Below are 15,774 nucleotides of genomic sequence, written 5' to 3'. Positions count from 1 at the left end.
CCACTTTCTACGCGATGTCTCGAGGCCTGTCCTCATGCCCCTCTTACGTCTACTGTCCTGGGGTTCAGGACTGCCCCTCCACCCTGCTCTCAGGCACCCCTCCCCAGCCTTTGGTCGTTCCTGTGACGGGTGGAGAAGTCGGGGGTCGCAGTGCCGGAGCTCCAGAAAGGATGAACCCTGGACTGTCCCCACACTGACCCCGACTGTCGCCAGGAGGTACTGGCGCAGGTACTTTTGGAGAGAGGACAGGGCCTCTCGTGGTCACCCTGTGTTCCAAGATCGGGGATTTAGGACCCAGGGGAAGCCGGGGGCGGTGCCCTGGTGGCGGAGCTCCCCCCCTCCCAGCCGGGTGAGCAGCTCAGATGTCCCTTGTCCCTTAGCTCTGGAGCTCCACACCCTGTCCGCGGCAGCGGGGGCTGGCGGCTCCGGCCCCTGCCCTGTCCCTTCCCCCAGCCCCATGCCCCAGCCCTGACCCTGCTGCCCTCCCCTGTGGGGGGCCTCGCCCCGTGTCCCCTGCCCGCCCCGTCCAAACCGGGCACCATGAATGACCAGTACCACCGGGCAGCCAGGGACGGCTACCTGGAGCTCCTCAAGGAAGCCACCCGGAAGGAGCTGAATGCCCCCGATGAGGATGGCATGACTCCCACCCTCTGGGCTGCCTACCACGGCAACCTGGAGGCGCTGCGCCTCATCGTGAGCCGAGGGTGAGTCGCCCCCAACCCACGTGGAAGGTGAAAGAGTCTCCCTACGCTCCAGGCCACTGAGACACCCTCAGGTCCCAGGGCACCTTCTCTCTTTCTGTGAGCCCCTCTCCCCACCACAGACCCTAACTGGGCCTTGGGGCCTGGCAGGTGTGGGAGGGAGGGGGAGAAAAGCTGAGAGGGTGACACTTGTAACCTGGAAGAGGAGCGAGGAGTGGAGGGAGTGGAATCTGAGGGTGTTATGATTGGGGGCTGCAGAGCAAGGGGAAGGTGGGAGAGGTCTCCTGGGCCAGGCCACCTGGAAGAGTGAAGGAAGTGAGAGTGAAGGACAAGTGAGAAAATCTGGGAGAAGGCAGAGAAGCTCAAAGGGGTGGAGGTAGGGGCTTGAAAAGGAGCGTCTGTCTGTACCCACCACTCCCAGCCTCCAGCGCTGGGCCTCCCACAGTCCTCTCCCTCACCCCGCTCATTCCTGGGATTTATGGGCACTATCCACAACACCAAATGTCACCCAGTTCAGCCACCCCATTAACTCCCTCTGTGCCCCTCCCCCATCGCAGGCCAGAGGTGAGCACTGGGGCACCTGTGGCCCTTGAAGGAGTTCCGCCCTCCTCACCCTCCCTTTGGAGTTGTCCTGGAGGAAAGTGTGGGTCAGGGCCAAGGAAGGGGTTGGGAGGTCAAGGCTGGGAATACAGGGCCCAGGGCTCAGGACTGTGAACAACTCCCCACCACAGCAGCTTTGTCATGAGAAGCCAGGTTGGACTGGATGCCTGGAAAGGGAAAAGGGAGGAAGAGATGGAGGGTGAATATGGAAGAGGTGCCCCAGGAAGGCAGAGCTGGACCTGGTGGCAGGTCCTGGCCTGAGGCCTGAGCCTGTGGTGGGTGAGAAACCCTTCTGGCCCTCCTCCTCCTTTTCCTCCAAGGCTGCTCCTGGGCCCTGCCCACCTAAGACAGGTGGCCAGGCATGTTCCAAAAGGCCAAGACTGGCCCTCCCCACCCCAAGAGGAACTACAGTGACCCTGATCCCCTGCCTTCCCTCAGAGAGACCCACAGGAGGACTGGAAGAGGGTTCCCCCTTGGTGCACCAACCCCCCAGCCCCTTCAGAGGGCAAGGACTGGTGTTTGATGGGGTGTGGGCCAGATGCCAGCAGCCCCCTACCGTGTCATCTGGCAAGACTTGGAGCCTAGGAGGAGCAGAGGCGGGGTGTGGGGGAGCTGCTGAGACAAGGGAGTGATTCTTCCCAGCCCTGGGGGGTGGCCTTGTGGCCTCATTAGTGTGGGCAGGGGCAGCGCTGAGCTAGCCCCCTGAGGGAGGAGAGAGCTCGGGAGGAGACACAGCTCCCTGGTTCCCACCAGCTGGAGACTGCCCCAAGGGGACAGTCTGGTGAGGAGGGTGTTGGAGGGGGCTGGGTGGGGACCTCTGGGTGGCCCACACTAGCCAGCCTTACAGAACCCCCATAGATGGGGCAGCCCTGGGAGGGGAGGGCGGCCAGGCTAGGGACCCGACTTCCACCTCCTCCCCTCCAGTCCTGGCTGTCCCCACACTCCCTTCCTGGCCCAGGCCAAGACCCGACACCTGCTCTCACAGTGGGGCTTGCCAGGCCTGGCCCCACTCCCTGCCAACATGGCTAGGCCGAGAGGTGCAAGCGCACACCGTGGCACGCTCAGCTGGAGTGCAGGCCCAGCACATACCGCCTCTCTTCTGCTGGCACACTCACCAGGCACACACAGCCACACTCACCACCATGCCTGCCTGAGACCCAAACTGGGCCCAGGCCCACCACCTCTCTGGGCCTGCTCCCCCCTGGGGCCCATGAATAATTCACTCCTTTCTCTCTGGGCATCAAATATTTATCCCCTGAGATTCCCAGCCCTCAGTAACAGTGGGGAAGGCCTCACCCTAGTCCCGCCTCCTCCGGAGCCCCGCCCCTTGGGTGCCTGGGGTCGTTTTTTTCTCCTGGGCTCACTTGGTCCTTTTGGTGGTGCAAGACTGCGTGTCCCCTGGAGTCAGAGGAGAGGTCTCAGCCCTCCGTGGACCCTTTGGGACCTGGCACAGCTGTGCAGAAGCTCAACAAGGCTGGGGGTCCCTTGCACTCCCTCGGCACTTGCCAGGTTGGTGGCTCATCACCCCTCCCTCCTCACATGTCCTCCCTGTAGGGGTGACCCAGACAAGTGTGACATCTGGGGCAACACGCCCCTGCACCTGGCAGCCTCCAATGGCCACCTGCACTGCCTGTCCTTCCTGGTGTCCTTTGGGGCCAACATCTGGTGCCTGGACAACGACTACCACACGCCGCTGGACATGGCCGCCATGAAGGGCCACATGGAGTGTGTGCGCTACCTGGACTCCATCGCAGCAAAGCAGAGCAGCCTCAACCCCAAGCTGGTGGGTAAGCTCAAGGACAAGGCCTTCCGCGAGGCGGAGCGGCGTATCCGCGAGTGCGCCAAGATGCAGCGCAAGCACCACGAGCGCATGGAGAGACTCTACAGGCGCGAGCTGGCCGAGCGCTCCGACACTCTCAGCTTCTCCAGCCTCACCTCCAGCACCTTGAGCAGACGGCTGCAGCACCTGGCGCTGAGCAGCCACCTGCCCTACTCACAGGCTACGCTGCACGGCACCGCCCGGGGCAAGACCAAGATCCAGCGCAAACTGGAACGGCGAAAGCAAGGCGGTGAGGGCACCTTCAAGATCTCAGAGGACGGCCGCAAGAGCGTGCGCTCGCTCTCAGGCCTGCAGCTGGGCAGCGACGTGATGTTTGTACGCCAGGGCACCTACGCCAATCCCAAGGAGTGGGGCCGCTCCCCGCTCCGGGACATGTTCCTCTCGGACGAGGACAGCGTCTCCCGTGCCACGCTGGCGGCCGAGCCAGCCCATTCGGAGGTTAGCACAGACTCAGGCCACGACTCCTTGTTTACCCGGCCCGGCCTGGGCACCATGGTGTTCCGCAGGAACTACCTGAGCAGCGGTCTGCAGGGCCTGGGCCGCGAGGAAGGCGGCCTGGACCGGGTGGGGACGCCGCGGGCTCGGCTGCAGAGCCCCCCCAGCCTGGACGACGACAGCCTGGGCAGTGCCAACAGCCTGCAGGACCGCAGCTGCCCAGAGGAGCTGCCCTGGGATGAGGTGGACTTGGGCCTGGACGAGGACTTGGAACCCGAGACCAGCCCGCTGGAGACCTTCCTGGCCTCGCTGCACTTGCAGGACTTGGCCGCCCTCCTGCGGCAGGAGAAGATCGACCTGGAGGCGCTGATGCTGTGCTCGGACCTCGACCTCCGCAGCATCAGCATCCCTCTGGGGCCGCGCAAGAAGATCATGGGGGCCGTGCGGAGGCGGCGGCAGGCGCTGGAGCGCCCGCCTGCCCTGGAGGACACCGAGCTGTGAGTGCTGGAGTCTTCGGCTGGGATGGGGGGAAGGCGGAGGGGGCATAAGACCGTATTTCATAAAATCTAAGTAGCCATCAATTTCAAGACGCACCACTATTTTATGTACCACCGAGGCAGAAAAAGAAGCTGCCAACTTAATCATAACAAGGGGTTCTCTTACCACAGTGACTGCAAAATGCTCCTCGATTTTGGAGATATCAAAAAGTGGCAAAATGGGCGCCTTGGTTTGGATGAGATACGGTCGTCATGGTAATCACCCCCAGGACGGCTTTGAGCCCTCCCGTCTCCCGAGTGCTGGGCTAGGCCCTTAGGTGTGTTGTCTCATTTAATGCTGCCCAGCTGCGCAGTGAGATGGACTATACCATTCCCATCTTACAGATGAGGAAGCGGAGGCTCCCAGGGTTTGAACGACTCATCCCAACCTCCTGCCGCTGCTCAGAGCAGAGCCAGGATTGGTCTCTGGTCTGGTATATCTCTAGGGATTGGGACAAGGTACCTCCTGTGAGATGTGGGGGTGGCAGCCAGCAGGTCATCCAACTGCCCAAGCCTTCAAGGCAGATGGTTTACCTGTCAGCCAACCAGAAATGTGAAAAAAATGCCCCCAAAAGGGCCAACAGAGGGCAGAGTTGTCACATTCAAAAGCCATCAAAAGTGTCCCTAGGCTGGCCACTGGCTGTGCTGTTGGCTGGTCCCTCCCCAGACCCATCCATCATGGCACCCCACAGACCCCAGCAAGCACGGCCTCTGCCTTTGATATCTGTGGACTTTACCCGGGAGGGCTGGGACACGGGTGGGTGTGGGGAGGCAGTCTGGGTTAGAGTTTGGGGCAGGGGAGGTGAGGCTAAGGCATCCAAATGCCTGGTCCTGGTCTAAAATGACGTCTTCGAAAGCCCTCATCTGAACACTCTCTTTCTGTCTTTTCCTCCACAGATAACTGGGGGCTTCTCCCCCAGACCAAACGAATCATGAGTTGCCACATCCCACATTGGGCTGCCAGGTCCTCCCCGCCCCGTTCGCCAGCCCTGCAGTCCCACCGACCCCTACCCCAGGAGCAAGGACCACTGTGTCACTGCCCTTGAGAGCCTGTCACACCTGGCAGCAGAGTGGCCTGCAGGCCCCCCGAGAGGCAGAATGTCAGCTCCGAGGGGTCCAGAAGGCCCTGAAGGGGCCAGTGCCCTCTGACAGAGGTTCGAGGCACCCTCATCTGGGCAGCCAAAAGGGACACCTGGCTTTGTGGAAGGCCAGGCCCAGAGGGTGGGGCCATGGCCGGCAGAGCCAGAAGGGCACTGCCTGTCCTCTGGCTTCACTCTCTCTCCCCACCACCCTCCGAGGCAGGCCGTTCTCTCCTGCACTCAAGGTGGGGACTTGCTCTCTTACTACACTTTGTGAAGGCAAGAACCTGGACTGTCTTCCCACCCCATTTGCACACATACACCCCCAGAGAGGCGGTTAGGCCAGACTCTTCAGCCAAACACCCCCTCCCATCCCTGAGCTCAGTCGCCCCCTCTCCTTTACCCACTGACCATGACCACGGCTGGAGCTGGAGTGCCAGATGGGGAAGGGAGGTGACAGGTGCCCTGCCCAGCTCACCCTCCCCACCCTGTCTTCCTCCAGCCCACTCCTCAGTTTTACAGCCTGGTCTGCCAGGTGCTCCAGGGGCCAGGCGATAGATGCCAGAGGCTGGAGCAGCAGTCTGCAGTATTATGGCTCCCGGGCCTGACGGGTGGCTCTGGGCTGGAGAAAGGTCCCTACCAAGTGCCTCCATGTCACCCAGGCCCTGAGACAGGCAGAAGCTGGGTGTGGCTGGGTGTCCCACAAGTCCTGTGAGGGGGACATGGGAGGGGTCTGAGGACATGCGTCACCTCAGCTGCTGGTTGTCCCCAGGCCCAGAGGCAGGGTGCTTGAGTATCTGTGTTGGGGGTAGTTGGCAGGTTTCTCTTGTGGTTGGGAAGGGTCTGGGCTGCTGCATGAACCTGCATGGATAGTGGTAAAGTGTGAGCTCACACGTGTCCCTGCTCTGTGATGGTGGCAACAGCGGGAGGACAGATGTGTGTCCAGTCAGAGTGAGGTGGGAGAATCACTCAGGGCTCCGCACACATGTGAGTGCATATCACACCCCCATGCAGATGCGCCCTTTCTTCTCATCCAGTCCCTCAGCCTGGGAGGCAGCCCCCACGGGGAGCACCGCCTCAGCCTCTGCCCCCCCGGGCCCCCCTTGGCAGAGGTCTGGTGAGAGAGTGCCCCCAAGGAACACCACAGACCTCCCTCCAGCCTGTCTTGGGGGGCCCTTCGGGACACGCCTGTTTGGAGGATTTTCCCTTCTTAGACACACTGCAAGAGCTGGGGCGTAAAGGAGGGGGTTCCTACTCCCCACCGCAGGGCACTGAGGGCTTGGCTGCCCACCACTGCCACCCGGAGCCTACCCAGTCCTTCTTCCTGCTCCCTGGGCCTGGGGCCACCCCAAGTGTCGATTGTCTTTCTCGGTGCCCTAGGTGCTGCCCTTTCCCTCCCGATCAGCCCCTCCCAGCTCCTCCTGCTGCAGTGGGAGGCTCTGCCATTGGCACCCCTGTACAGCCAACCCCTCCCTCAGCCTCATTATAACATCTGGAGAGAACATTCTGCATCCTTGTCATGTCTGTGTCTTGTTCTCTAATCACTTGGGGGGCAGGAGGGGGAGAGGGAAGAGAGCAAGAGCGTGGGGGGTGGGGTGCAAGAGGTCTTCTCTGGGCCTGTGAGGATGTGGCCTGCTCCTTGGAGGGAGTCCTTGAGCCTGGGATGAGCCCTTGGGCAGGACTCTCCTCCCCCATGTGGGTCTCTACAGGGCCTTCCCTCATCCCTGGGCCTTCAGCCCAGTTAGTCTGGCCCCGAACTAGGAGTTGATGGAGGGGAAGGTTAAGAACTGGGACAGGTGTGTCCCCAATAGCTGAGCCAGGACGGTGGCCCAGGCTCCAGCCTTGTTCCTGGACCTGCAGTGCTGAAGGCAGGAAGGCTCCTTCTCCCTTCCTACTCAGGGCCCGCCTGCCTGGGCTTCTCCAGGGCTGGGCAGAAGCCCTGGATGTGGCGTACCCTGGAGACTGCCACCCTGTCATCCAGGCCCTGGGCCCATAAGCCCTGTTCTCCAGGCCCTGAGATGCCCTTGGGAAGCCTCCAGGGGGTTTCTATTTCCTGTGGTTTTCACCAGTGCCCTATTGCCAGAGAGCTCCTGGGAGCAGCCGGATTTAGAACCCCCTTTTCTCTCCCAGGGCAGGAGCCCTGGTGGTGTAGCGGTTAAGCCCTCAGCTGCTGACAGGAAGGCTGGTGGTTCAAACTCATCAGTCGCTCTGTGGGAGAAAGATGTGGCAGCCTGCCACGGGGTGTTCAAGACGGCCCCCTCCCAGAGGCATCCATCAGAAGGCTTCCCAGGGCGAAGTCAGTGCAGGCAGGTTGCCTAGCAACCATCTAGGAAGTCTTGGATCACCTCCCTCCACTTTACAGATGGGAAAACCGAGGCCCACAGAGGGAAAGAGACTTGTCCAAATAGGTCCAGACCCAGAACACAGGCTTCCCGACTGCTGCCACGCTTTCCTCACCCCTAGGCTGCCAAGGGTCGCGGAGGAGGCAGGAGCCCTCCGACGCTCCACGGGGTTAGTCGGCTCTGAGACCTCTGCTGGCCATTCTGGTTACTGCACCTACCTCACGAAAGACCCTCCGGTCTCCGCGCTGGTCCAGGGAAGGACATGGGGGTGAGGACTCACAGTGACAAAACAGAGAGTTGATCCGAGCTTTAGCTTGGACGCAGGGACTAACCGGAAACAGCAGGGGCAGAGTCTCCGATGGATCAACGTAACTCGAGGGTGGAAGCTTGGGGCATCAGGAATAACAGATGTGACTCCAGGAAGCCAGAGGGGACTTTAAACACAAGCAAAGGGAAGAAGACTTTTACATGGTAGGGACTCAACTTCCTCCACTCATGCCCCGAAAAATTTAGATCGAGGCTAGGTAAGTCTTAAAAGTTTAGAATAATCAATGGTTCTTCACCTTTTGAGGATTAACATCTGGTAATAATATGGACCCAGTACTGTTAAGTCAATAGGGACACTGTAGGACAGAGTAGAACTGCTCCATAGGGTTTCCAAGGCTGTGGTCTTTATGGAAGCAGACTGCATCCTTGTCCTCCTGCAATACATGTCTGTGTCACCGTCTCTGAGATCAGTCAGGGTTCTATGGGAGGTGGCTGGGCCTGGGCCCAGCCAGACCTGGGCAATAAACTGGTTCCACCCCTTCCCAGCTGTGTGGCCTGGGGTAAGTTATCCAGCCTCTCAGTCTACTTCCTCACCTGTAAAATTGGTATTCTAATAACAGCATCAACCGCATACATTATTAGGAGCATGAAATAATATCGTGTATAAAACTCTTGGCACACTGCCTGATATTTTGTATACATCAGTTAACAATGATCATGGTTGTTGTTGGCCCATGGGGCACTCCTTGCATTTGCAGTTGGCCCAGCCCAGTAGGTGAATCCTGGACAGCCAGCTCTCTGAATCCCCATAGGAGGGAGATCCACCACCACCCTGCTCATGCAGACATCACTGGAGGCATCCCCTTCTGACCAGCAGGGGGCATTGACAATCCAGCCAGGGCCAAGGAATGGAGCATGGGGTCAGTTAACCAATGATGGACCACTGTTCAGTGGGAGGACCCCCCAGGAGGTCGGAGCTGTTCTGGGGTGTTCGAAGGCCTGGCCATCTTTTCTGGAGAGGGAGTAGCAGACCCACTGCCTTCTGGGCCCCCATTACACCACTAACTGACATTAGAGTTTATTGAAAGCTTTCCCGCCCTCCTATAAAGTAGGGAAGCCAGTGGATTTGAGCCCCATTCCATAGATGAAGGGACTGAGCATCAGAGAGCTCACATGACACTCCGAAGGTCCCACACCAGTAAGTGAAGGAAAATTTGAGCTTTTAGGCTCCCTGACCTGGGTCCCTTGGACCACCCTCCTCCTCAGGAGCAAGCTTTCAAGTTTTTACTACCCATTTACTGAGAGCTTACAAGGTGGGAGGCTCTTATGTTAATAATAGAACACACAGTAGAACCACAACCCTATAAAGGAAGTACTAACATTATCATTGTCCTCATTTTACAGGTGGGAAAACAGAGGCTCAGAGCAGTGATATGACTTGCCCGAGTTCACAGAGCTAGTAGGTAGATAAACCAGGCCTGAAAACCAGATTTCCCTGGTACTGAAACTCATATACCTAACCAGAGTGATGTATTCCTCCACCCCCCACCAAGCACCTGTGCCCTTTGGTGGATGCTATCTTTGATCTTGGGTTCCCTTGACCCAGGCATGTGCCAGGGTCAGTCTGAGGCAGGTGGAGGCATGCTGGCAGCTTCAGCAGTCTAAGCACATAATCTGACCCGCACTACCCACCTGCTCTGGGGGGCTGGGCTGAGAGAGGCAAGATGGGTCAAGGGGCCACTGAGCAGATTACTGGGGGGTGGGGTGGTCTGGGAGGCTGCCGAGGTGGGGCCTGAAGCCTGCAGAAGCGTTCATCCCAACCAGAGTCCACCCCTCCCTGCCTTCCTCTCTGTCCTCCGGTCTCTTGGTCTTTCTCTGTCCTGTTTCTCCCTGTTACACTGGGTCTCTCAGTCAGCCTCTCTTTCTCCCCGTCTTTCTGTTGCACTTCCAGGGAACTCTTGGGTTCCCAGGAACACAGTTTGAAAACCACTGAAGGAATGCCTGGACTCTAGGGGAACATGGAGTCTGAAGACCTGAGTTCAAATCCCACATCTGCTGCTACAGAGCCATGACCTTGGTCAAGACAGTAGCCTCACTGCATTTCCTTTTCCATAAACTGGAGCTAAAGATGCCTTCCTTATGGGGTTACTGGGGGACTTAATAACCTAACTTTGCTCAGTACATAGTAGGTGTACAGCACAAGTCTCCAAGCCAAGTCTCATCTCCCATCAATAGTAGTAGCAATGTTGACCATGGCCCAGGCATTTCATGTGCATTACTTGGCCCTCAGCACAACGTTGGGAGGCAGGCACCTTTCTGATTTCTGTTTGTCAAATGAGGAAAATGAGGCACAGAGCTGTCTATAAAACATGCCCAAGGTCACATCGCTGTTGTGGTGGAGACAGAATTCAAGCCCGGATAGGCTGGCTCCCAATTGTGTCATATTTCATCATGACAGTGAGCATTTATCAAGCGCCTACTGTGTACGTCGGGACTTCACATATGTGATTTCAGTTAATTGTTATGATAACCTAGCGCCTGGGAATTGTTAAACCCATTTGACAGAGGAGAAAACTGAGGCCCAAGAGCATTTGGGCATTCTCAGGCTCACACAGCCAGTAAGAGAACAAACAGGGCTTGCCTCCTCATCTGTCTGATGCCATAGCTGTGCCAGGTCTGGCTGGCCATCACCACTGTTTTTATTGTTGAATGGCTAAACCTGATGGGGTTTGGAGCCTGAGGTGGGGAAACTTCTGGCAAGTCCATTCAGAGCCCCCAACTCCTGGTCTGTAGAGAAAGGCCAGGGGGAGCCGGCATGGAGAGCCCCAGGAAGCCGTGTGAGACTATATGTTCCTCACTCAGTCTGGCTTCTCTAATCCACCTGGGCCCTGAGTGGGCCCTGCAGTTCTGTGTTGTGGGACTGTGGCGAGTGGAGACCCTCCGCCACTCTGGAAATGTATACTCCAGGGAAATTGTTTCACCGAACCCTGAACAGCAGCTGGTGGGTGCCTTGGGGGGGCAGGGTGTTCACGAAGAAAGTGAGGCGGTGGGGGCAACAGCAGCTGCTGGCCCAGTTGGGTCTTGACCCCACCCTCACTGCCCCGTGGGGCTCTCTCGGTCCCACAGAATCCAAACCATCCTTCACACCGATGTCTCTCCGAGTCTTACAGCGTCATCTGAGGTGGGCAAGGGCAAAAAAAACAAAAAACAAAAAACCATTGCCGTCGTGTTGATTCCAACTCATAGCAGCCCTATAGGACAGATTAGAACTGCCTCATAGGGTTTCCAAGGAGGCCGGTGGGTTCGAACTGTTGACTTTTTGGTTAGCAGCCATAGCTGTTAACCACTATGCCACCAAGGGCAGGAAGGCATTATTTCTAGTTCCATTTTATAGATGCTGCAACTGAGGTTCAGGGGGTCCAGATGATCTGCTAGGAGGTGAATGAGTCAGGCTGTCTAGTCTGCCCATTCTCATTGCTGCTCACTGCCAGCTGCCTTCTCAGGACCCATCCTGAGCACCTTCTAGGTCCCCACTACAGCAAACCCAGGAGGACAGGGTCATTGCATTGCCCCATCACACAGGTAATGAAACCAGGACTCAGGCAGGTGAAGCAATTTCTCCAAACCCCTGACCACAGAAATGCCAGGGCTGTGGGATTTAAACCCAGGTATCAAATTTCTGGCAGCCCCCACCTCCCTCTACCCCGCTTTGGTGAACTACCTCCTCAGGCTGTCCCCTGGCACGCGGACCACTCAGCCTCATTCCCCGAGCCTGGGGCCCTCCAGGCCAGGAGCAGGGGCTCAGGTGGCAGGATTTGGGGAGGTGGGATAGGCAGGGCTCCTCTTCCTCCATCCACATGTTCCTCCCCTTCAGCCTCCTGTGCCGGTGTGTGTACCTGTGAGCCCGTGTACACGTGTGTGTCTATGTGGGTGTGTATACAAGATGTGGACTCAGGGTGCCTGGGGGAGGATGCTGCTGTGTATCTGTGGGAACTTGGGAGTAGGCTTAGTGAGGCCCAGAACTCTCCTGGAAGGTGGTGTCCATGCATGAGCTGAGTGCGTGTGGGTCTCTGCGGTTTCGCTCATTTGTCTTTGCTTTAGTGCCCTGAATGCGCCTGAAGGGGACGTGGGTCCATGTTCACTGGGGCTCTGTGAGTTCCTCTGGAGTCTAATTTTAGACTCCGCCTCCTGCCTACTATCTATTTAGGGCGCCAGCTTCTTCAAACTGGAAAGACAAAGCTCCCAGCCACCCACCTCCCTTCGCCCCATCCCTCACCCTGAACTAAGGATTCCCATGGAGTTCCCCCCACTCTTTCTCTGGATGACTGGTTTGTTGAGGCCTAGGGGAGAAAGAGGGCAGTGGGGGCGGGGGGAAGGCCCAATGCCCCAGAAGGCAGGGGGTGGGGTGGAAGTAAATCTCAATCTTAGGGCACCCAGGGTACAAAGGGGCCTGGGTGGGCCTTCTACTGGGCTAGGGTGTTCTCTTTGGACATACAGCTCTGCCACTTACTGAGGAGGCTAATTTGCCTCTCTAATCCTTAGTGTTTCACTCTGTAAATGGGGATAATTATACCCTCCACTGTAAGATGGTTGTGAGGATTCAAGCAAAGGGCTTAATTCAGCCCTGACACCCCATAGGTGGAGAAGCAGCTCAAGGAACCTGCAGACAGGAACCTGGGGATGGAGGAGGGCTCCCTGGGCATCAGCCAGGCCTGGGCATCGAGGAGCCAGTGGTAGAACCGACATCCTGGCTTGTCCCCAAACTCCCCTTCTCCGTTCCCATTGCCCTTACTGCAGACCCTGTTCCATACTGCAGAGCAGAACTGGGGTGGGGGGCATCTGGACCTTGGGCCCCCAGCCTTCTACACACACACACACACACACACACACGCACACACACAGGGGACAACATGGGCAAGGAGGGGAGGGAAATGGAGTGAGCATTCCAGACCCTTTCTCACTGGAAACGGAAGCTATTTACTATTATCATTATCAATGCCATTCTATATTAGTATTAAATAGTATCAACGATTCAACACAGCAACAACAGCGTCATTACAACAGCGCAAGGAACGGAACTCGCGAAGATAGTATCTACTGTGAGCCCTTCCCTGTGGTGGCCCATTGGCACTTACAGTACAGGACCTACCTCACCCCGTCTCTCCAATGACCCTGTAAGGTAGGTGACATCCCCCTCATCCACTCCAAATTACCCCTTCAGGAAACTGAGGCTCAGAGAGGTTAAACAACGTTCCTATGTTCACACAGCAAGGACTGGGACCAGATGTGTCTGCGTCCAGAGCCCCAGCTGTAGACACTGTCTTCACTGTGTGAGAATCATGGCCCTCACGCTCCTTCCAGCCCCAGCACTGGCCTCACCAGGCCAGATATGCACCTTCTAGGCTAATCCACATGCCATTGTCTGTTGTGCTGACCAGACCCAGGGAGACAGACTAGGGGATCCCTGGAAAACCTCCCCAGTAGGGAGTTGGGGTTGCTAACAGCTCCTACCCTGGGTTTTCAAGGACCTAACTTGCTATATAACTTGGGAGGTACCCTGGTCCTCAGTTTCCTTTCTTGCAAGGTGGAGAGAGGCTGACAGAGCCCCCACAGTCTTGTGCCGGGCCCCTTTCCCTCACTCCTCTCACCCCCTGGCCTGGCTCTCCGTCTATCACTAACCTCACTCCGACTCTGCAGAGCTGGTGGCTGGCAGCCTGAGCCGCTGGAGGCCAGGGGTAGGGTCCTCAGAGGTGAGGTGGATGCTGAGACACCCAGTAGAATCTTGGGGTGCCAGTCCACTCTCAGTCGGCTAGGAACTGAGCTACAGGTCAGCCTCTTCTCCCCCAGCTCACCCAGCCCCACCCCTGTGAATAATGCCAGTTGCCTCAGTGAGCCGGGCCTCACTGGGGCTTTGATGATTTGGGGGGTGTCACGAATGGGTGGCAGACAAGGAGGAATTAAAGACCCAGCCCGCCAAGCTTGGGGCATAGAAATGGTTAAATTGTCACAGGAGACACCTTCCTAGCCCACCATGTGCCATCCCCCAGGTTTCCAGAACCTGCCTTTCATACAATCCTGGCTCTCAGGATCCCCCTCCAGGCCCTGAGGCCAGGGCGGGGCTCCTTCCCGCCCACCCCAACCACAACAATAATTAACCCCAGTGAGCCCCAGCAAATAAAGATCTCAATCGCAGAAGGGCGGAATCGTGGCTGCCCCAGGGTGGGAAACTCCGGGAGCCCAGGAAGGCCAAGACCGGGTGATTTCCACCCATGGCTACCTGAGTGGGTGGCCCTCAGTCCGCTGAGGCCTGGGAGGAGGGCACCACCTCCAGGTTCAGGTAAAGTTTGGGTTTGGACCCAAGTCCTCATCACCATCTAATTTTTTGTGTGTGATAAAATACACATAACATGAAATTTACCATTTTAACCGTTTTTAAGTGTGTAATTCAGTGGCACTAAGCACTTTCACAATGTACGTAATCATCAACATTATTTCTAGAACTTTTTCACCCCAAACAGAAACTCTGTATTCATTAAGCAATAACTTCCGTTTTCCCCACCTCCACCCCCTTATAACCTCTATTCTACTTTCTGTCTCTGTGACTTTGCCTGTTCTAGCTTCCTCATATAAATGGAGTCATAGACTATTTGTCCTTTCATATCTGGCTTCCCTCTCTCAGGGTAATGTTTTCAAGGTTCATCCATGCCATAGCATGTATTAGAATGTCATTTCTCTTTGTGGCTGAACAATATTCCTTTGTACCGGTGGGCCACATTTTTTTAATCTACTTGTTTGTTGATGGATACTTGGATTGTTTCCACCTTGTGGCTGTTGTAAACAATACTGCAATGAACATTGGTGTACACGTATCTGTTTGAGTCCCTGCTTTCAAGCCTTTTGGGTATATAAAAAAAAAAAAAAAAATTTTTTTTTTTTTGCGTGTATACCTATATGGAATTGGTAGGTCTTATGACAATTCTATGTTTAACTTTCTTAGGAACCGCACCATTTTACAGTCCTACCAACAATGCACCAGAGTTCCAATTTCTCCAAATCTTTGCCAACACTTGTTATTTTCCATTTTTTGGATGATACCCATCTTAGTGAGGGTGAAGTGGTCTATTTCTTTCTTTTTTTTTTTTTTTTTTACTTTTATCTCCTTCCATCCTCCTGAATCTGTCCCAAGCTCCATACAAGGCCCCAGGAATCACTGTTGTCCAAGGCAGAGTAAGGGCCTGTCTCCCCGCCAAGTCCCATCTTCTTCTCCTGTCTGACTCACACTAGGCTGTCCATCAGCTGGTGAATACTGAGCACCGACTGGGCACAGGCACGGTGCTGGGTGTGCGGGTCTGTGAGGATGTGTTGGGGAGGGCAGGTTGGAAGTTGTGGGGAGGTTCAGGGAAACAGGAAGCACACAGTGCAGCTGGTCATGGGTGGATATTCATCTATGCTATTTCCTCTTCCTGGGCACACAGGAAGGCTGGGATTCCAAGTCAGCTTTCCAGTCAGGTTGGGGCTGTGTGCCTAAGTGCTGGTCAAGGAGTGTAGATGGAATTCACATGTACCACTTCCAAACCTGAAGATAAAAATGACTTCCCATATTCTCTTCCACTCCCACGGCAACCATGGTGGCTTTGTGTTGGAGACGGAGGTATCCCAAAATGGAAGGACCCTGAATCCCCAAGTTGCCACTTGGAGTAATGTCACCTGACCCACATCATACTGTGATATGAGCAAGAAATAAACCTCCATTGTGTTTAGCCACTGAAATGTTGGGGATGTTTGTTACAACAGCTAGTGTCACTTATCCTAACTAATACAGGCAGACAACACAGACATGGGGATCACATTAAATACTATGGCTGGATCAGTGCCTGAAAGGGATTGTTGCTGGGCAGTGCATGACAACTGGTGTCTCATGCGAGTTGGGAATGACCTTGAGGTCAGAGGATGGGGAGCATACTGAAAGCTGGA

At 56.4% G+C, this 15,774-nt stretch overlaps 1 protein-coding gene across 1 annotated transcript; it reads left to right on the top strand.

Moving 5' to 3' along the window:
* Positions 1 to 437: 437 nt before the first annotated feature.
* Positions 438 to 4,077, top strand: USH1G (USH1 protein network component sans). Its single transcript, XM_049860615.1, has 2 exons — positions 438 to 704; positions 2,856 to 4,077. The coding sequence occupies exons 1-2, from the start codon at positions 541 to 543 to the stop codon at positions 4,075 to 4,077; spliced, it is 1,386 nt and encodes a 461-aa protein (XP_049716572.1). The 5' UTR covers positions 438 to 540.
* Positions 4,078 to 15,774: the final 11,697 nt, after the last annotated feature.

Source organism: Elephas maximus, chromosome 19 (genome assembly GCF_024166365.1).
Source record: "Elephas maximus indicus isolate mEleMax1 chromosome 19, mEleMax1 primary haplotype, whole genome shotgun sequence".
NCBI classification, from domain to species: Eukaryota; Metazoa; Chordata; class Mammalia; order Proboscidea; family Elephantidae; genus Elephas; species Elephas maximus.
Note: the sequence above shows the minus strand (reverse complement) of the source record. Positions and strands in the feature narration are given on the sequence as shown.

Coding starts and splice junctions, on each gene's coding strand:
- USH1G (XM_049860615.1), top strand. CDS start 541: ATGAATGACCAGTACCACCGGGCAGCCAGGGACGGCTACCTGGAGCTC. Junction 705..2,855: donor CGCCTCATCGTGAGCCGAGG/GTGAGTCGCCCC, acceptor TCCTCCCTGTAG/GGGTGACCCAGACAAGTGTG.